Source organism: Meles meles, chromosome 4 (genome assembly GCF_922984935.1).
Source record: "Meles meles chromosome 4, mMelMel3.1 paternal haplotype, whole genome shotgun sequence".
Classification (NCBI taxonomy): Eukaryota; Metazoa; Chordata; class Mammalia; order Carnivora; family Mustelidae; genus Meles; species Meles meles.
In genome coordinates, this window is record NC_060069.1 from 59,092,167 (window position 1) to 59,114,994 (window position 22,828).

General features: G+C 37.1%; 1 protein-coding gene across 7 annotated transcripts in view; it reads left to right on the forward strand.

The window, feature by feature from the left end:
* PEX5L (peroxisomal biogenesis factor 5 like) overlaps positions 1–22,828 on the forward strand; it is a 227,116-nt gene that overhangs the window by 127,723 nt on the left and 76,565 nt on the right. For all 7 annotated transcript variants that reach the window (XM_046003225.1, XM_046003226.1, XM_046003227.1 and 4 more), the window contains 4 exons: positions 7,815–7,926; positions 17,187–17,381; positions 19,279–19,402; positions 20,322–20,418. In XM_046003225.1, the coding sequence (XP_045859181.1) occupies positions 7,815–7,926; positions 17,187–17,381; positions 19,279–19,402; positions 20,322–20,418 (528 nt within the window). The remainder of the gene's footprint in view (positions 1–7,814; positions 7,927–17,186; positions 17,382–19,278; positions 19,403–20,321; positions 20,419–22,828) is intronic.

Below are 22,828 nucleotides of genomic sequence, written 5' to 3' on the forward strand. Positions count from 1 at the left end.
ATATTTATGTGGATAACTAATTTACAGGAATGAGCCAGAAGTCCCTGAGTCCCCATGCAGAAAATGGCATTTGTGACCTCTCTTATACTTGGTGACCTTGACAACAAAAATATCATCTCTATTATAAGCGCATGAGAGCCATTTTCAGCATTTATTATAACAAGTATAGAAAAAAGTTTGCATTTGTATGCAAAGACACGCTGAGACTGTGAATCCTGTATGTCCTCAGGGACTTTTGAAACACCCTGTAAAATCCACATAAATATGTATAATATACTCATCACCACTCTGTGGAACTATCAGTTTTAAATTCTTAAATGAAAAATATTTTTACTTGCATTTATCTTATAATTTAGATTAGATTGTTATCTTAAACATTTCTTTTTCTCTGTAATGCAATAGTAAATGCAGTGATTCAGTTCCAATTATATGAACATGTCTAGAATTAGAAACATGTCCATTTACAGTCCTCATGAAAGGCATTTATATCAAAAGCTAAATTATGGCAACTTATTTTTAGAATATCATCAGATCACATCCCCAGCTGCTGCCAACATGTGTGGTTTTAGTTTATTCTAAACACTGTGTTGTAAGTAATGAAAATCATAACAACGTACAACAATCAAAATTGAATAATAAAAAAAGTTATCAAAGATTCCTAGGACTTTGGGATAAATTTTGTATTGTGAGTTTTTTATCCATAAAGAAGAGATGCTTCTTCCCAATCACTAGTAGTCAGAAAGAAATTTCTTTATACTTACCAAGATCTCCATTCCCTACATAATTTATATAGTAAAACATATACAGTTTTACCTTGATCTCCTGGCCTTTGTAGAATCCGTGTCCAAAATGTTCAGCTCACAATTCCTCAGGTAAATGCTATGGGAGATGAGAACTAGTTGGGAGTTCTTGGTTAATGATAGCTGTGTTCATCAGTAGATAAGAGCTAGCCAGAATCTCATTGCCAATCTATCCATTGGCATAGTTGTGCTATAATATATCATTCAGAATATCACGAGTTAGGACAGGCTCCAGCACCCAAAATTATTTTCCCTAAACCATGCATTGCTATACGCTTTCCAGTAATCCCTTTCAAAGGTCCAAAACTGCCGTTATAACCTAAGCTTGAATTTAATTAAAATTTAATGCAAAATAATATTTTTTATTTTTTAATTTAGAAAAGAAATTGTGATTATTACCGTTTTTTCATATTCAGAACATTTGTGTGTAGCAAGTTCCTTCTTTAATCCCTGTCTAACGTTGCATTGACTGTTTTTGAGGTACTAGTTACAATTTTACTGCATGAAGATTATGTAATGCTTTCTTTGATGCATCATCTTCTTGTTGCATACTGGGTAGTTTATGAATCAGCAAACAGAGTTCTGATTCATAAAATGTAATGCACCTGTTGTGTTGATGATTTTATGGAATTAATTCAGTGACAGCTGTGATACAATTATTTCTCAGTCAAATGCAGCTTTATTAGTTGACATACTTTTTCCACTGTACACAAGTGGCTTCTTCCCTGCTATGCACCAGTGGCGTGCACAAGCCAAAAAGCAGCAGAATGATCTGAAAAAGTGAGTACTTCTCATAGCAACCATAGCATCCAGTCTGTGCACCATACCACATTCTTACTTGTTATCTTGTGTGAATGTATTAGTGTCTTGAAATATGTTTGTCCCAGCATCTCTTATAAAACTCCTTATGACATGGCACTACATACTACTGAATACATTGACTCATCTTCATCACTAGTATGTCAAAGCCAGCTGCTCATTCATAGATTCCAGATATGTCTGAAGCTAATTACTGCTCTCTCAATAATGTCCTTAGGACAATCATAACTAGTTAAATACAAAATAAGTTCTTGAAACCCTGGGTTCGTAACTTGTTTAATAACTGTTCGGTCAACAGGTTTTAAGTGTAGAATAGTTTATATTGAAGCATTTTTTTGTATTATGTGATTATTACAATCACTTTTAGAGGGATTTAGCCAAACATACACCAGTGAAGTCATGTATAGTATGCTGAACAAATTGAACTAAAACAGAAGAGTTGGCCGGGTGACCTGAATTCAGAAATTTCCGGGCCCCTGAAAGTTGCTTTTTGTTTAATTCAGTTATTAATTCTGTATTAACAAACATATGTCAAGCACTTCATAGAAGCTCAGGGTAATGCTATCCTAGACGAACACCTTAAGTCAAGCAGTATGTAAACACGTGTGCATTGATGAAAGATCTGAAGGAAAAATAATATGCCCTCAAGTCTTTGAAGGAAAACGGTTTCTCTAGGCCTGGGCTGTCCAGCACAGGAGCTACTAGCCATATGTGGCTATTGAGTCCTTTGGGGCTCCCAACAATTGAGATATGCTTAATTAAAGTATAAAATACACACCTGATTTTGAAGATTTAGACCTAAGAAAGGTAATATAAACTATGGCATTAATAATGTCTTATTGATTACATGTTGAAGTGATCATTTTTTGACACATTGGGCTAAATAAAATACATTCTTAAAATTATTTTTCAACAGTTTCTTTTCAATTTTTTTGAAGTGGCTCCTAGAAAAATTTAAATTATCAGGTTCTCATGGTAGTTCTATTGTACAGCACTCCTCTAGACTGTAATAAGTTAATCCAGTTTGAGGATAGAAGGATCAACTATGTGCCAAAGGATTGATTGTGTCATTAAAAATTATTCTTCTTTATGAGAATGAAATTATGTTAGCAAATTTTTTTTCTCATAAGGAACCATCAAAAGTTTCCATTTTAACCACATCTCCTGGTACTTCTTTTTAGCAAAATACATCCCATTCATTTTTTGTTACATAGCATAGTATCTTAAAACTATGTATTTCAGATGTCTTCTTGCTAAGGGAATTTTTTTTTTTTTTTTGCAAGCTCTGCCTTTGTGTTTCTATCTGTCCCCACTCCTTATGCCTTGGTACTGAAAATATTTTTGTGTCTGATAAACATAAAAAGAATAATGTCCTTGATTGGAAAAACATTCTCAAGGCTACTAAATATAACCTTGTTTGGATTTCTGTTACCAGCCTGATACAATTGCTTTATGTTCTCCCGCTTGCCTCAGTGATGGTACTGCCCAAGCTGTAAACAGTAATATCTGTTCATTTCCCCATGAAGAGATTCACATTTTTAAGTCTAACTTTTCTGTCAACAAAGTAGTTATAGTCGGTGGACATTTAGATCAAGTCAAATAGTTAAAAGTGATTACGTGGCTATCCTTTACTGGAAGTGCCCCTGGGACCCATATGTAGGAACATTGGTAGAGGGAGGGGAGCAGAGCAGAACCATTAGTACTATTACCAGCTCACAAGAAATTAATTCTGTCAGGTGTCAGAGTTACTATATATGACAAAACTCTCAAAGTGTGAATACTTAAAAGAAGCATGCTAATGATCTAGTGAGTCATCTTGTCTTTTCAATGGATTGAGTCAGTTAACAAAAGTTATCATTAGTGTTGATAGGGTCACTATTTTGATGGGCATTGCACAAATTTCTAAACTTGCATAGGACTAATAAAGCCATAAACAAGTAGTACAATTACAAAATTATGAATGAAAACCTACTTAAAAAATGACACATATTTTAATCAACAGTGTCACAAATAATAAAGGAATTTCCAAAATACATAAAGATATATCTATTAAAATTATATATACATATTCTACATAGGAAAAATCTTCATTTTTTCCTATTATTTAGATGAGGTCAGAGACATGGTATATCATTACCAATTTTCTAGGTCAACAGTTCAGCTATAAGATACTTGTCAACTGTTTTTCAGCTTACTAGCTTCAGGGTTTTAACTTTTAAAATTATTCTTTAAGTTCTAAAATGTTTAAAAATAAATACAGAATATTTCACTTTAAACCAAAGCAACAGTTTGAGATCATCAACCTGGAGTGTAGACATATGTGGGGTAATGAGTTATTACCATTTACAGACCTTGTTTTATCATGTAAAATGTATTTTGGTTTGGATTTAATTCTTAGTGATAGAAGTTATCACAAACACTTAGCTCTACATTTTTTAATGAAACACCTAAGCAGTACATTGTTTAAAGGTAAATAAACATAGATTAAAGTCATAAACTATATAAACATACACTGGAGTTAAGTAAGAGGCAGTATTTAAAGGCAAAATACTCTACTTTCATCTTAGTTAAATACTCCCCTAAAGCTTAGATTACATAATTAATTTAAATTTTTAACACCAGAATTAGAGAAATTCAAGTTGAACTAAGGCAAATGCATTTTTAGATAAAGTTTTAAAATAGACAATAATTTATTAAAGCTGGATGTGATTATCTGCATTCTCCTCAATACTAAACACAGTATTGATATAAAATAAGAACGAATTTGGTGACTAATATTAGCCATATCAACTGACTGGTCTAAGTCATAAGCAAATTGAAGACATTTGACTGAATATTTCATTCACAACCTATGATTACAAGGCAGGTGTAAAAGTCCAATAGTTGGTTGAATTCTGGGTGGCCAGGAAACACCTCCATGCAAGTACTCAACTATCTTCTTACTCCTGAAGTTTCCCTTCATTTCCAGTGCCCACTGGTTCGAGGGTTTTCCCTCGAAATCTTCAAATTTGCATCTCTGATTTAAAATCCCTGAGTGAGGCAGTCGTGCTGTCTTGAAGTGTCACTGGCCTCCCATTTGTACTGGTCTATTTCCTTCTTCCAAGGATAGTGTGGGGCACATACCCTTATTTTTCTCATTAGGCTTTCAATCTTAGCATCCTTGACTGTTTGGTAGAACACTTGGCATTTGGAAATGAATCTTTAGGTAACTCTAGGTTTCCAAATTTTTAAATAATGTGAAGCTGGGGGAAAATGGACTTAGATTTATGGTTTAAAACCTGCCAGGAAACTGGTTGACATTTCTGAGGACTACTGGCCTCTCTGTGAATTGACCCAGTATAAAATGAAGAGGCTCATGTAATCATTCTTTTGTACAGTTCGCCATGCGGTCTATGAATCAGTCAGTATTTATTAAACTACAGCTATGAGATACAAAAGTTAGCTGGATAAGATCTCTACCCTCAAAGAGGTCATCATCTTAGAGGAGGAAAACAGGTAGAACTGAATTCTAAGACTGGGTAAAACCTAGGAACACGGAGATGCTATAAGAAGGCCCTCACTGCCTCTGCTGAAGAAGGTTCCCAGACCTTGTGCCAGTGGAATGGGGTCCTGAAAGAGAAGTGAGAATCTGTCACCATTAGAAAGGCTTGAACTGATTTAAATATTGAGAAGAGGAACATAAGAAATGAACATTTTAAATGTAAACAAAGCGAGGAGACAAAGGCCCTAAAAACTAAATAGGTGGGTCATTTTAACTCAGATATGATAATCTGATTGATCCAAATTGAAATCACTGTAACTTAATTATTTTAAAAAGTGGAAACGTTTTGACTCATGTTTTATTATTTTTATAACATCGATAGACCCTGTACTCAAAGGATGAAAGGAGGTAAGTTCATAAAGCATTTTCAAACCGAAGGAAGTAATTCTAAGCAAAAGTCAATAAGTCATATCCTACCACTAAATAAGGAGAGAATAAATGGCATAAAGTTTGGAAGCAAAGCTGAGGGGAAATCTTTGGGGGATTCAGCTCAGTTTGCAATTGCCCTTTATGACCTAAAAGATTTACTTATTCTCAGGTCACCACAGAAAAACCATAGATTTGTTTGAAAATGAGGAGGGGGTCATGTGAAAAGCTATTCCTATCTATACAAATAAAAATAAAATAGGACTTGGTCTGGCTAAAATAAAGAATCCCAAATTCATCCAGCTGAAGACAGAATTCAAAATTGGACTGCTTGAAACAGGTATTTTATATCCTCAGTCTCTGCAAAGTCACTGCCCCATTTGGTAGGCATTATTGATCCCCTCTTACATGAAAACATTCTATTTGAAGTTGTGAAAGATATAAGTATGAGTAAGATTTAGCCTCTGACCTCAGAGCTTGTAAGAAACGGTTTCATGATATTTCTTGTTTTATCTTCCATATCTCCATCAAAACCCAAAACTTGCAATTCCCAAATTAGCTTTCCATGCTATCTGAAATCTGGCCCTTCATCTTTTTCACCCCAGAGACCTGCCACCAACCCCAGCATTTCCCAACAGGCAGACAGTGCTCCACTTTGAAAAACATGGACTCAGAAGGTAGTTTGTTATTTTGCTTAAGGAACAGCTCAGTTATGGGAATTGGGCAGACCTAACAACTCCCTCAGTCTGGGTGTGACATGTGCTGGGAAACTAGACAGTAGGTGTGGGAGAGTCATAGGCCTTATGAGGCAGAGGAGAAGCCATGCCTCAGTTCTGGGCTCCTGAGGGACTCCCTAAGCATCCCCCCTTTGGTATTTCTTTCTTCCTGTGCTGAGAAAATCTGAGAATGCTATAAGTGCTTCCTCCGGAAAATAAGTCTGAACTTTCATGAAGAGAGAGGCTCTAAAGAAAATCCTATTACCTTTGACAAACAGACCTGCCTAAAAGGACAAGTCCTCTCAATTAACTGGGCCTTTTTCTTTGCTTTTCCATTTAGATATCTATGTCAAAAAGGGCCTTTCTAGAAATCTCTTATCAAATTCAGACTATAATTTTTTAGTGTTTACAACTAAAAGTATCTGTGGAGATCTAACGCCCTGGTCTTCTAAAACTATACTTAATTTAGGCCCATTCCACACATCTACTCAGAGCTGTGATACAGGAATAAATTATTAGTCCCTGTGTTTACAAAAGAATTTAAGTATATCCAAAATGAGGAAACAAAATAAGAAAATAAGACTTCATTTTCGTTTTTTACGTCTCTAAAAATACAGCCTAACAAGTCAGTATTTGAAAATCTGGAGATTTGGGGGCACATTTTTTTCTTAGATCAAGTAGAAAACTAGACAGCTATCCCCATTTTAAGAAATGCCAATCTAAAAACTCCTGAAAAACTCAGACAGTTAATTTAGGAATTAACCACTTGCATATCATGAGTATATTTATTTCTCTTAACCATGGAAACAGAACCTAAGGAAGTCTGGATTCTAAGAGGTGCAAAAGAACTGAAAGTAAATAATTAAAGACCAACTAAAAATCACACCTAAGGATTTCTGGAATTAGGGAACAAGCCAATGGGAAAAGACAACTGAATTGATAGAAATCCATTTTACATATAGATTTTCAGAAACATATCTAGTGGATACCTGCATAGTTAGTATAAGTATTTCCTACTCTCCCCAAATAATGCTTGTCATGAACCACAGAAGCATCCCAAGGAAATGTAAGGAAGGGTATGTGCCCATAGATGACTTGAGCTTTTTAGGAGAGAGAAGAGAGGAGAACATTCATGCACACACATAGAGCTCTGTGTGCACACTTAATCACAGAACGCTGACTGCCCACCCTAACCAGAATGCGTCACCTCAGCGTCTGAGGCCATTCTTCCGGGTCTCAGTAACGTTTTATCCACTTGAAGAGTAGGAACTATGATTCAAGAGGAGTCATTTTCTACATTTGAAATTCAGAGAATAATTCTAAAACAGTTCTAGGAGGAAAAAAAAAGGCTTGAGCTTTAAAACTGAAGTTGGCTGCATCGAAAATATGTTGACAATGCTAAAAGGCTCATTCCCCATCCCTCGATATTTTTTTTCTTTCTTGTCCCTCCCTATTTATTTGTTTATTTATTGATAGGCTTGCTATTCTCATTTCGTTGCAAGGCTGCATTGTAATCCATCCTATTCTGCAGTTTAACAAAGCCCTTTGATACCTGTGTTCATTTGTTCTCAGCTGGTGAATGAGCAGCAAGAAAGCAGACCCCTCTTGAGTCCCTCCATCGATGACTTTCTCTGTGAAACCAAATCGGAGGCAATAGCAAGGCCAGTAACGTCCAACACAGCCGGTAATTCTTTCACTTTTAACTGATCCTCAAGTAGAGCTAATTTTCACTACAGTGAAATGCGTATTTTCTCTCTGTGATGCGTTTTAAGTGGAGAGTAATCTTTGCAACCAAATGAAAGTTGAGGACATACAATATTCCACATAAACTAATACATAGGTTTGTATTCTAGAAGAATCCGCAATGTAGTTTACCCAACCAACTTTGCAAACAGTAGCGCACCACTATCAGTAGAAATCATTTCTCTATGCATATCTACATCTTTGCGTCTCGAGTCACATTACAAGGAGTCTTTCAAACAATAGCATCTATTTCAGAGTAAGGTTTTTCAAAGTTCAGGCTGGAAATACTGTGTATGACCAAAGTCCAGTAAAATTAAAATTTAGGCAGCCCTTCAAGTGATTGAGATGACAAAATTAAAAGTTTCAGATATTGGAAACATTATAGAGCTAATTTCATTTTTCTGTCACGTAAATGTGTTACTTGTTTCCTCTTATGACAATTTATTTGAACGTTCTTCTGGAATTAAACCTACCCAGACAGTGAACTCTCATTCAGTATCATCCAGTGAGTGGACGCAGGATGCCACTGGGATGAATCACACCTCCCCTAGTCCCCTCTGCATCCCAGTAAGTATCATCTAGTGAGTGGACGCAGGATGCCACTGGGATGAATCACACCTCCCCTAGTCCCCTCTGCATTTTTCAGTTCTCACAGAAGCTAGTCAGGGCTCACCCTTAGGGAGCTACGTAAGATCCGACGTAACACTACTTTTCACCTTCTATATCAGAGGCAGCCTTTCTGCATTGATTTTATTCAGTCAGCATTCACATTCAAAGGCAGGTTATTCAAATAAGGATGAAAAAATAGTGTTCAGAGTCAAAGAACAAAGGCTATGTTGGATTTCAGGAGAGAGTTTAATGGAGAAAGGAGAGAACAATTATGTACTGTCTTGTTGTGTTTCCCCATCGTGTCCTCAGCTTGATATTGCCTGCTATATTTTCATTATACTTTTAAGTAAGTGAAGAAAATCGTGGGTGAAGGAAATTGTGATTTCCCTTAAATGCCAAAAATTACAACCACAAAAAAATTACAACCCAGCTGTAAAAATTACAACCCAAGATAGAGGCCCTTAATGCAAGAGGGTAGTCTGGGACCTCTGGGTCAAACTTGGCAACGTCAAACCCCAGCTGTGCCACCTAGCAGCTCTTCACCTTGGGCAAGTTACTTGACTAAGTCTCTTTCCTCCTCTGCAACAGCAACTTCTGTATCTCGTAGGTTACTTGAGAAGATGAAATGAAGCAATCTATATAAGCCCTTAACACCATGTATGCTCTAACAGATGTTACCATTACTGTTAGATATCAGGTTAGAAAACAGTATACCCAACACTCCCCTTTTCAGATGCATTAACCTTCTACCACACAAAAGCAATCATTTTCTAAATTCAACTATCACTTTGAGAGATTAAGCAAATAAAATTGTATTTGGTACATTTAAGCAGGAAATAAGTAAGTTCAGATCCTACCGGATCAGATTTATCTTCCCTATCTATGAAACTGAAGCTCACCCCTCCAACACTAGAGAGCTACCCTTAGAAAAATGCAGATGTCTCTACTTTCAGGAAAATCCATAAGAACTGGATGCACAGAGAAGTTCCCACTGTTCAAAAAAAAAAAAAAAAAAAAGCTGCAAAGCATAGAATTCTCAGATCTTGATTCCAGTACCTTCTGCATTTTCCAACTCCCACTGATGCTAAATCTAAGTCATTTAGGAAGGGCCCACCAGAGAGAGCAACATAATATTTAATTCAAAAGTCACTTTTCACCTTGATTTTTCTAATATACAAAAAAGGCTTCCAAAATATTGAAGGAAAAAAAACTCAAAAGAATATGTAATTTCTTCTGATTGCAATATGATAGTATTGCCGTGTATATTCATTTTCTAGGCTTTCATGACAACATACCAAAAACTGAGTGCTTATATAACAGATATTTATTGTCTTGCAATTCTGGAAGCTAGAAAGCCCAAACTAAGGTGTCAGCAGGGCCATTCTCTCTCTGAAGTTGCGGTGCTCAGGAAGAAACTGTCCTAGGCCTCTTACCTAGTTTCTGGTAGTCCCTTGGCTCATGGCAGCATTACTTCAATCTTCATATGACGTTCTCCCTGTCTGTATGTTTTCCTGTGATGTCTCTCTCTATATCCAGATTTCCCTTTTTCATAAGGACACCTGCCATATTGGATTAGGCACTTACTCCAGTATGACTCTTCTTAACTAATTCTATTTCCAACAGCTCTATTTCCAAATAAAGTCACATCCCAAGGCACTAGAGGTTTAAGACTTTTGGGTGGGAACACATATCAGTCCACAATACCCTCCAAAGCAGAGGTTCAAGAAAAATGGTATTTTGAGACTGTGTGGTTTCCTTTTCTTGTCTGCATCACTCAGTACAGCTGGGTCAAACAGATTTTATCCTGAAGGAATACTCTTATTTGATGTGTTTTTTGTTGTTGTTGTTGTTGGTTTGGGTTTTTTTGGTTGTTTTTTTGTTTGTTTGTTTTTGGGTTTTGGTGGGCAGTTAAGTGTCTGACTTTTTTTTTCCTTAAAGATTTTATTTATATATTTGGGAGAGAGAGAATGAGAGGGGAGGGGTCAGAGGGAGAAGCAGACTCCCCGCCAAGCAGGGAGCCCGATGTGGGACTCGATCCTCCGGGGACTACAGGATCATGACCTGAGCCGAAGGCAGTTGCTTAACCAACTGAGCCACCCAGATGCCCCTGATGTGTTTTTTAATCTTAAAAGTATATCTCAAGGCAGAAACACTGTATATTTTTAATACCTAAGAAATATACTTTAAAAAAAATTACAGAATGCACTATTTAGTATCTCAATATGCAACATTATTATATATCTTTAAAAAGGAAAAATTTTATCATACATATACCTTGGAAAGAATTCTAATCTGGTCCAATAATTTTATAGCTAAAGTTTCTGGACAAAAGATACAGTTACCATTTTCTGTCCAAATTTTCAATAAAAAATAGTAATTTTAGATAGAGCATTGTCATTTTATAGAATAGTATGAAATTACATTGAGAAATCGGGACAGTTATTGAACTTTAAGTGTCTGTTACATCCCTGGTATTATTTATATCCTTACACTTAAAGAATGGATATTAAATAATCCTGGAGTAAAATATGGAAGAAAACCTGCTTCAAGCTTATACCAAGTCAATCAAGAAGAAATATGAAGAACCTTGTGTTCTGAGAGGCATTTGTACTTGGCATTTTCTTCTAATGAAAAAATAAAGCTAGTGTGCCACCATCATAACACTTACTTAAATATTTAAGGAATATAGTTCTTATATAAATTAGCACAGAATACAATATGGATAACATTTATCTCTTCCAAATGTCTCTCAGATGATAAGGTTTTTTCCTCTACTGACTTTAAGAGAACATATCAATCTCCTGTCTCATAGAAGTTCTAAATTGTATGCTTTTTCCTAAGTGTTTAATTATCTTTTTTTACTTTTATCTTTTTTTACTTTCCACTTATTTCTACTTTAGGATTAACTTTTTGTCATCCCACGGTGATAATATCAAGCAGATCAAATCAGAATGTTTTTAATTTCTTTGCCATTAACACCCTAAATTATCTTTTAGTTCATCTGTGATCTAGATGATAGCTAATTCCATGGCCCTCTCAAACTGTATCCCTAAAGGGTACGTAAGCTAAAATCACTGCTAATATCCTGGATTTTAAAATGACAAATAAATACATTATCACAGATGCATATATCAAATGCTTGGAACGCAACTAGACAATGGATGTTTTAAGATCATGATTACATTACAGAACAAATGTGTACTGTAAAATTTGCAATAATAACTTGTTGGTCTGTAATCTCCCCAAAAATCTAACATATGTCAAAGTACAGGAAAGATTCTTTCCTAAAAACCAAGTAAAACAGGAGGTCCTTGGTTTGCATTTATCAATCTGCGTGATCTAAAAGAATTTTATCCCTCAACTTGAGCCATTATGTGGATAGTTACCATAGAAGAAACATTTTTCATGGTTTAAAAAATAATAATTTCCCTCCTTGATATGGGGTCTGTATACCTCTGTAAGAGACCCATATATGGATAGGGAGAGCTAACTTAACAGATAGCGGTCATAGCCGCTTAATTAAATATTTTAATTGCAAAATTAGTGTAGTATTTACAAAATACATTTTTATGAAGCCCAATTAGCAGTGAAGGCAATGGCATGCTTCCTGAGAGACCTTAGAAATTGGAAAGTAGCTTGAGATACCTGGTGGTTCAGTCAGTTAAGAGTCTGCCTTCAGCTCAGGTCATGATCCCAGGATCCTGGGATCAAGCCCTACATCAGGTTCCCTGCTCAGTGAGGAGCCCGCTTCTCCCTCTCCCTCTGTTGCTCCCCATGCTGTACTCTCTCTCTTTCTGTCAAATGAATTTTTTAAAAAATCTTTAAAATCTTAAAAAAAGAATCTGGGAGGTAGCTTTAATAACATAATCCAATAAAATAAGCAAAAATTTGTTGGATTAATAAAGTTCAAGGTATCTATTCGACTTCACTGGCAAAATCCTTCCTAAGGGACTTGTCTTTGTAGCCACTATATTAAAGAATACCATGCTTCTAGAATGCCAGCGTAGCTTACAAAACAGAACAGAGATTCCATCAGCTCCTTGTGGCACATTCTGTGACTGAACCAATCAGGACTGTCCCTTGATCTGTCCTCTCTGACCACTCCATGTAGATTTATTCCTTAAAAGAAATTCACTAAAATCAGAGACTCATTATACTATAGTGGTGCAAATGACATTGCACTTACCATCAAAGCATCAAATCGGAGCTTCATAATCAGTGCTATTTTAATCTAACTGTTTAAACAGCCTCACCTCCCATAGCCCAGGTAATCTAGCATTTGTAAATATCTTCACCCACCCCTCCAGGAGCCTTCCAGTTCAATAGGTTATGATCTTCAATCAGATGTCCTTGAGATAAATGGAAACAAATGCTTACATAACGTCTTACAGCTTCCATCTTCAAAAGTTCCTCCCAATGAAATTAGGTGATCCAAAAAAAAAAAAAAAAAAAAGTGTCGGAGATTACCAACTATTTACATTATGCCAGACTAGCCAAACTGCCAGATGATTGGGAGCTAAACAAAAAAATAATCAAAGTCATATCAATAGCGTCAGCATATTGCCTCCAGTTTCAGATAAATTCTAGTGAGGGGTGGTGACAAACACATGCTTCGGAGTAACAAGAGGGCCTGTGCTTGCATCCTGGCATGGGAACTGACATACGAGCTGTGTTCGTTTCTTGTTGCTGCCGTAACAAATTACTGCAGTTTAAACGACACAAATTTATTATCCTACAATTCTGAAAGTCATCAGTCCTAAAATCAAGGTGTCAGCAGAGCCACATTCCTTCTGGAGATTCTAGGGAGAGTTTGTCTTCCTGCCTTTTTCAACTTCTGGGAGTACCTGGAATTCCTTGGTTTATGGCCCCTTCTTCCATCTCCAAAGCCAGCAACGTATCATCTTCAAGCCTGTCTCTCTCTCTCCCTCTCTCCCTCTCTCTCTCTCTCTCACACACACACACATACGTTTTCACATCCACGGTAAGAGGTGGTTATCTCAATTCAGACACACAGATTACAGAACCCAAACTTTCATGTGCCTAAAAGAATTTTTAAAACGGGGTTAAGAAGATCAGCCAAACAAATATCCCCTTCCATGCCAAGATATGCTCCTTTCAAAGTCCATATGGAACAGTGAGACCCTTTATTTCTAAGTCTTAACTAAAACGCATATAAGTGCAACACACACACACACACACAACTTGCTGAAATGCAATTTGTCTTCTTCCAGAAAGTAAAAGGCTGCACCCATCCTTCTATGCTTTTGAAATTGTAGTCCCTAGGGACTCTCTCAGCTTCAGAGCTTACTATGCAACCTCCAAGCCACCCCCCACTTCATCAACTGGGTAACAAATAGGGCTTTCTGTGTGTGCAAAGCATTTGTTTCACATTTGCTGGGCAAAGAACAAAGGAACAGAGAGCTCAGAACCAACACAGGAAGTGCCCAGGCCAATTTGGAGAGGGAAAGAATGTTGCTGAGCCAAGCCTGAATTTGCATTTCACTCTTTTAGTAATCCATTTGTTCTGAATGGTGAGAAGCAGATATAGAATTAAATTAAAACTCACCAGTTATTATTCTGTAACAAATGTACTTCCTATATACGAGTAGACAAGTCCTATGTAATTTGCTTCTAAAAGAAGTGTAGGAGCAAATGCCTAATTCCTAATTGTTTGTACAATTAGTAAAAAGACATATATGCCATTCCAGAGACTATTATCCATTTCCTTCCTTCTATTATAAGGAAATCTTGGTGGGCCTAGAATCTCTGCCAACATAATAGTGGACTGGAAATTTCTGTTTAAATATTCAAAGAATATGAAAAGTGTTATATCCTAGCCTATTTTGGCTTCTTGCCATGCTTAAATTTTAAACACCAAACCAGGCAGCTTAGCTCTAAAAACCACTTCTTTCCTCCCACTTTGAGGTGCTTGCTGGCCACAAAACACTGCTCATATCTCAGAGCATCTTAGCACTGGAAAGTGGCTCCCCTCTCCTCAGGAAGACTCAGATGAGATAAACTGATGCTTTCAGGCCATTTACTTCAGAGCATCCTCTGTAGACCAATATCTTTGTTTCACTCTCTGTTTTATTCCCAGTGGTGTTTCTTCTTTCTGTAAGTGTATGGATACGCTTCTTGCCCAAAATAGAAAAAAAAGCAGGGAGAATAGGAGGAGATCAACAAAAAAGAAAGAAAAGCATCACGAATTGGCCACTAAAGAATGGAAATAACGTTTATTGAGTACCTATTGTATGCTTGGCACTTTACACAGTCAATAAACAAATTATGTAAGTTAATCTTCATATCATACCAAAAAGACTTAATCTGCATTTTTTCTGAGGAAGAAGCTGAAACTCAGCAAAATGAAGAAAATTTCTCAGAGTCACACAGCTAAACAGTGACAGAGCTGGGTCTTTCCACTTCACCATTAACATCCGACCACTGTGATTCGTAATTGAAATCAAAACAAGATTATTGAGAATACAGCTTGACAAACTATCCTAAGGATCCTGTGGGGTGGTTAGCTCATGAGGACAGTGTGGTACTAAAGAAATGCAGGTTGTGAGCACCACTGAGCCCTGATCCAACCTTGAATGCAAGGGGGAAGCACATGGAAAGAGTGCTGAGATATCAACAAAACTCCATTCCTTACCCAGAGGACAAGCTGAGAGGTCAGAGGGGAGGAATGCTGCAGTCATAGTTGTAGACGGTGCCAAAAAGGGTTAACACCAAGATTTTTCTGACACATCGTTGACTTTCCTAAACTATCAGGGTGAAGAGATCCCAGGCCAGGAAGCCACCAGTCCAGTCCAGAAGTCAGTCTCAGGGTTCTTGAACTGGTAGAGAGGCAGGGCTGGAGGGACCTTCCCTAACTGAAGTATTCCATTTCTCACGATGAGCAAGCCACACCCCGTGACTTGCACCTTAAGAGAAAGGATAAAAAGTTACAAGGCTTGCCTATTTTATTCTCATTTACCTACTTTGCATCAAAACAAATTATTTCTGCCTTTATTAGAGTATTTAATGCAATGTAACCAACCTGCTAGGAAGTTAAAGTGTAGCCATTTTATGGTTTGGTACATTGAAGTTTAAATTTGCATATTAAGTAGCAAAGGCATTAACATGTGTACGTATTCATCAGCCATGGATTGTAAAATACTTCTCTAATGTGAGCCCAAACAGCAAGCCATTTTCTGATTGAACTGCTTAATTAAATAAAAGATGATTAAGAGCACTCCTTTATATCCTGTATACCTTAGTAGTTCAAAATTTAAAACACAAAGACATCGGAAACTTTTACAAATCTTCCTCATAACTCTTTTGCAAACATACCTCTGAATATGATAGACTATTCTCTGGAAAAAATGTGCTGTAAAATATACCTCTCTATAAACAAGGCAGAGCAATAAAGTAACTACTACCTGAATTCATATTCTATTTTATTATTTTAATTTGATTTAAACTTTCATCACTGGTGAGGCTGGTCTAAGTCTTATTTTGTGGGTTTGCACACTGTTTAGTCTAAATGCAAACCATCTTTAGAACTCAGTGGTGAGCTAACTTAAGTTGATACTTTTTTTCACATTTACCTCAATTACATCAATTTCTTTCTTTTGTTTTTATTATGTTATGTTAGTTAACATACAGTACATCATTAGTTTCATTATTTGTGTATAACACCCAGTGCTCATCACAATATATGCCCTCCTTAATACCCATCACCAGGCTATCCCATTCCCCCACCCCCTTCCCCTCTGACACCCTCAGTTTTTTTTCTGAGTCCATAGTCTCTCATGGTTCATCTCCCCCCCTGATTTCCTCCCCTTCATTTTTCCCTTCCTTCTCCTAATGTCCTCCATACTGTTCCTTGTTGCACATATGGGTGAAGCCATATGATAATTGTCTTTATCTGCTTGACTTATTTCACTTAGCATAATCTCCTCCAGTTCCTCCATGTCGATGCAAATGGTGGATATTCATCCTTTCTGATGGCTGAGTAATATTCTATTATATATATGTACCACATCTTCTTTACCCATTCAAAATGGGCAGAAGACATGAACAGACACTTCGCCAAAGAAGACATATGAATGGCTAACAGACATATGAAAAACTGTTCAATATCATGAGCCATCAGGGAAATTCAAATCAAAACCACATTGAGATAGCACCTTACACCAGTTAGAATAGCAAAGATTAACAAGACAGGAAACAACAAATGTTGGAGAGGATGTGGAGAAAGGGGAACCCTCTTACACTGTTGGTGGGAATGCAAAGTGGTGCAACCGCTTTGGAAAACAGTATGCAGGTTCTTCAAAAAGTTAAAAATAGAGCTACCTTATGAACCAGCAATTATACTACTGGGTATTCACCCCAAAGAAAAGAAGGTGCACATGCACCCCAATGTTCATAGCTGCGATTTCCATAATAGCCAAACCATGGAAGGAGCCTTTCAACAGGCAAGTGGGTAATTTGATACTTCTAACCTACACTATACCCACAAAATCTTCCTGCACCTAACTGAAATCTATTTTTAAAAAATAACTCCAGAGCAGTGAGTGAACTTATCTTAACCTTTTCCATCTCTGATAGTATTGACCACAGGCTTGGATCTCCTTGACCTGAGTGAACCTGTCTCTCAAACCCAAACCAAAGGCAAGAAGTTGGAGGCCTCATCAAAAACCTCATCCCTCAAGAAAAAGGCTGATGGATCTGATCTCATCAGTGCAGAAGCTGAGCAGAGAGGCCAGCCTCTCCGAGGCCCAGAGACATCATCCTTAGATTTAGGTGAGGTAATAGCATGTGTCTGCTTCTGCTGTCCCTTGCCTTAATACAACGAAGTTCCACAAATGACATGAAAACTACCGGCAAAGAAGTAAAAAGCTTAATTCCATGAAGGAATATGGGCAGCACACACTTCTTTTGTGCTTGAACTAAATAGTATTTGGGGAGCTCAGTCTTGCATAACTGATGTGGATTCATTCATTTATGTAACCATCCTACGTATGTTGAATACTTAATAGATGGCAGGTGCCATATGAGGCACTGGAGTTACAAGTAAGAATGAGACATGAATCTTGCTCTCTAGGATCATTTAGTCAGGTGGGAAATAGCCAGTCAAGAGATAGAAAAAGAGAGAGAGAGAGAGAGAACAGCTTTAACACAAAGTCCAGGAACAGCCAGCCAGAACATATAACATGCATGGGGATATATCTGATACAATAATAACAACTACCATTTATTTTTTTTAAGATTTTATTTAGTTATTGGACAGAGAGATCACAAGTAGGCAGAGAGGCAGGCAGAGAGAGAGGAAGAAGCAGGCTCCCCGCCGAGCAGAGATCCCTATGAGGGACCTGATCCCAGAATCCTGGGATCATGACCTGAGCCGAAAGCAGAGACTTTAACCCACTGAGCCACCCAGGTGCCCCACAACTACTGTTTATTGATGGCTTATCACATCCAGGACTATGCTGCATGATTACATGCATTAGCCCATTAGTTCATCGAAAACTTAGAATTTAAATAATTTGCCCAAGATCTCAGTTAGTATAAGGAAGACCTGGAATTTGAGCATATTTCTGGTTAATTTCAAAGCCATACTTTTATCTACTACTATATATATTCCTGAGAAAGGAGAGCTTAACTTTAATCTCATGGAACCAGTTAAATTATGGTCTCATTTCTCAGGAGAAATGAGAGTGGCAGACAGTTCAGAAAGCCAAGGGCATCCATCATGTCCTCTCTCCTGCCATGTCCCTCTCTGAGGCCTGTCTCTTTAGAGGAAAGTTTTCTGACTATCTCCAAAACTTCCTCACTATCAATGTGTTCTAGGTTTTCTCAGTTATACAGATGAATAATGAAATGTACACACTTATGTAAGGATATATTATTAAATGCATTACAATATAGCACAATAAACTTAAAAATGAAACTTTCATTTCTCTGCTTTTGAGAAAATGTCCTGTGAAGAAGTCATAAAAATACTTAAAGAACTTTGGAGGACACCAACTGCAAATCTTTTTAGAGATGGCCCCCAAAGTTGTTTAAGTGATTTATTTACAGTCACACACCTGTTAATAACAGCAAACCCAGCCAAATTTCTTATCTGTAAGAATTAAACCACTGGGAGGAAATGGTTCTAGCATTCTCTTGGCTTTCTCCATCACCTCCTTTCTTTCTATTCCCATTATTCATTCCCTCATTTGATGAATAATTAAACAGTTTTACAAAAGCTGTGAATAGTGTTCCAGTTCCTTCTTACCTCCTTTTAACAGTGAGGTTCATCCCTTTAAACAGAATTTCTTTCTAGAAATATGTCAGAAGTGCCTCAAAGTCACCTCCTTAGGTGCAGGCAGCTAGGATAGCACTCCGTATGTTCATTCCCATGGGATTCCATTAATTTATACAAAGAATTCAGAATGCACATAGCTCTTGGAATAAATTTGGGAAAACAACTTGATTGTTTAACTAAAAGAAAACCAATTTCTCTTACTAGGTCTCATTTTTGTTTAGCTGAACATGTTTTAATTCATTTTCATGCTGTCTTAAAAAGTTAGTCTTGGGTTTAGGAGCCTCAGTTGAATGAAGTTGACTTGTATAAGACTTCTTAATCTTAATTTCCCTTCTTATCTCTGCACTTTATAATTCAGTCCCTGTTACCCCTTTCCTATCTCTTTCATAGACATTCAAACACAACTGGAAAAATGGGATGATGTTAAGTTTCATGGAGATCGAAATAGCAAGGGACATCAAATGGCAGAGAGAAAATCATGCTCATCTAGAACTGGATCAAAAGAACTCTTATGGTAAAATATTTTAATAGCTAATGGTCTGTCAGCTCTATGGATATTTCTCCCGTGTATTGAAATAGCAAATGAGTTAAGTCAATCCAAATATTTGGTGCCATGTATAATGCTCCATTTATCAATGCTAATTGTTGTGGCTTCCAAAACTAAGTATTTCATCTGAATTGTCAAAAATTCAGCCAAAAATGATTTTGGTAGATTTAGAATTCAGAATTCAGTATTTGTTCCATATTTGTTGATAATTTTTTTAATGTGTAACAGAGGTAATCAATAAAAATAGGTTTATATATGTATGTATATATGTATGTATATTCAATATATTACATGAATGGTAGTTAAAGTAAATGTTTCTGGTTACACAAGTAGCCTTTTCTGACTGTCTTAATTATCATTGTCAGATAATGCACTAATTAAAAATAACCTGTGGATGCCCATGAGAAAAACTGGCTAACCGAATTTTCCCATGCTTTTCAAGCTTCTTAAAGGACAGCCTCTCTCATTCTCCTATTGCCCCTTGCACATCTCCATTTATTATGACTTTTCAGGTTCTATATAAGGGTCAAATCACACCAAGGACCCTTTGTGAGATGCTCCCCTCCCCAAAACACAATACTGTTAAGAAAACAGAACAGTTAGTAACAAAACTGGGATTGCATTTATTTACTGTTTGTACATAATTGAACCAAATTCTAAATCAGAGATAATTATACCTAGCACATTGCAGCCGCTTAAATTTCAAAAGTGGTCATTGTAATAAAATTATATAAAAGTTATCTTTTTCAAGTTATCTCATCAAAATTCTGATGAGAGCTTTATTATCATGGCTCTCAACGATCCAAATTAACTCAGTTTCTTGACTGGTTTTCTAGTTGAGTTTGTTTCTCGGTATATATTAATCTCCTCTATTCATCCCCTATAGGTCCTCAGAGCACAGATCTCAACCAGAGCTAAGCGGAGGGAAAAGTGCCCTGAACTCTGAGTCAGCTTCTGAGTTGGAATTAGTGCCTCCAGCACAGGTAAAAAAAAAAAAGAGAGAGAGAGAGAGAGAAAGAGATTCTTTAATGAACCCACCTTTTTTTTTCTTTTTTCCTATTGTTTTTTTTTTTTTTTTAATTGAGAGAGAGTTGGGGTGGAGGAGCAGAGGGGAGGGGGAGAGAGAGAATCCCAAGTAGATTCCACATGTGACCTCGCAACCCAGAGATCATGACCAGAGCTCAAATCAAGAGTGTGATGCCCAACCGACTGAACCACCCAGGCACCCCAAACCCATCTTTTCTAATAGATAATTTATATCATAAATATTTTATTTACATGTATAAATATATATCTATTTGGCTAGAACATGTCTTAATGAATTCACTATGTATTTAGCACTTTTCCTTTTTTCTATCATTTACTTTTCCATCATTTTGCAATATAAAATCTCTTCTACTCTAGTATTAGCAATATTTATACAATAGAACACCAAGAAGAGAAACTTACATATTAAGTATTCATTTGCATGTATGCCCTATGGACCCAAGTACTTACATATCAGGATCCTGACTGTCACATTAAAATAAATTTTATGTTAAGGAATAAATAGTTAATAGTATTAGCAGTAATGATAATACTAAGAGCAACCATTTGTGAGTAGCCACTAAGTATTAGGGACTTTACTATGTGCTTCTTGTATGTTATGTCTAATACTCAAATCCTGTGAATTATTATTATCCTCATTTTTTTAAAAGATTTTCTTTATTTGAGAGAGACAGAACAAGCAGGGAAAGGGGCAGAGGGAGACAGAGAAGCAGACTCCCCACTGAGCAGGGAGCCCAATGCAGTGCTCAATCCCAGGACTCTGGGATCATGACCTTAGCCGAAGGCAGATGCTTAACAAACTGACCCATCCACACACCCCTTACTGGCCTCATTTTAAGGATCCTTTAAAAAGTTTTGGTGAAGTCAAAATCTTTTTTGGGGGTACTAATCACTGGTGGAAGTACGGTATGAACCAGACCTGCTTGTCCAATGTTTGACCCTCAACTCCAGTATAACTGGTTTGTCTATAACTAGTTATCTCCTTTGGGTAAGACTGCCAAGAAGGCCAAAAAATCAGTCTCAATCTTTTTATTCGCTCCAACACTTTGTAAGGGTACAGTCTTGATCTAAAAATCACTAAGATCTCTTAAGAAATGTGTCCACATGGGGCGCTTGGGTGGCTCAGTGGGTTAAGCCTCTGCCTTTGGCTTGGGTCATGATCCCAGGATCCTGGGATCGAGCCCCGCATCGGGCTCTCTTCTCTGCTGAGAGCCTGCTTCCTCCTCTCACTCTGCCTGCCTCTCTGCCTACTTGTGATCTCTGCATGTCAAATAAATAAATAAAATCTTAAAAAAAAAAAATGAAAGAAATGGTGCACATTTATGCAGTTTACAGTCTTGTTGAACATAAGGGAGATGAAGGGAGCAAGAGAAATTTTCTTGAGTTTACTAGATCAGATATTGAAATTAAGAGAGGAGATATGTTATCTGAGGTGAAGTAAAGGGTTAATTATGATAATAGTAAAGATTACAGAGAGCTATGATAAAGTCTTCTAATACATGTTAGCTCATTTGATGCAGATAAATGGCTGTATGAGGTAAGTTTATTTATTACCCCTATTTTATAGACAGGGAAACTAAGGCACAGTGACATTAAGAAAATTGTCTATGGGGACGCCTGCGTGGCTCAGTTGGTTTAGTGGCTGCCTTTGGCTCGGGTCATGATCCCAGTGTCCTGGGATGGAGTCAGTCCCACATCGGGCTCCGTGCTCGGCGGGGAGCCTGCTTCGCCCTCTGCCTCTGCCTGCCACTCTGTCTGCTCTCTCTCTGATAAATAAATACAATCTTTAAAAAAAAAAAAAAAAGAAAGAAAAGAAAATTGTCTATGCACCCAGAACTAGTAAGTGGCATAGAGAAGGAGGACACACACAGATAGGACATTTTGAGGACATGGAAGTCCTCTGGAAACCTTTCTAAGCCACTAAGAGAACCACCTCTTCTCTCCATTTCTATATTCACTGGAGAGAGGTGAACATTACTGCTCCTAGGACTCTGCTGGAAAACAAGTCAGCTCAATTCCAGAACAAATAACCCTGGGAAGCTTAATGAATTGTAAATGTAGCATGAAAATGTATTTTCATCCTCTGTGTTCATTCTAAATGCATCTTTTTAAAAACTGATAACATTTATTAGAGAAACATTTCTTGTTAAGTGCATTAGAGATTTAGATTCAGCTAAAGTAATTGGTACTGTTTCATAACCTGGATCCTTGGAACAATTTAATGTAGCAATAGAACATTTGTTTCTGCAGCAGGGAGGAGGTTTGGCACAGGTGGGCTGTTCTACACAACGCTGGAGGGGCAAAGGATCAGCTGGGGTCTTCAGTTGCCATGGAGACCCACAATGC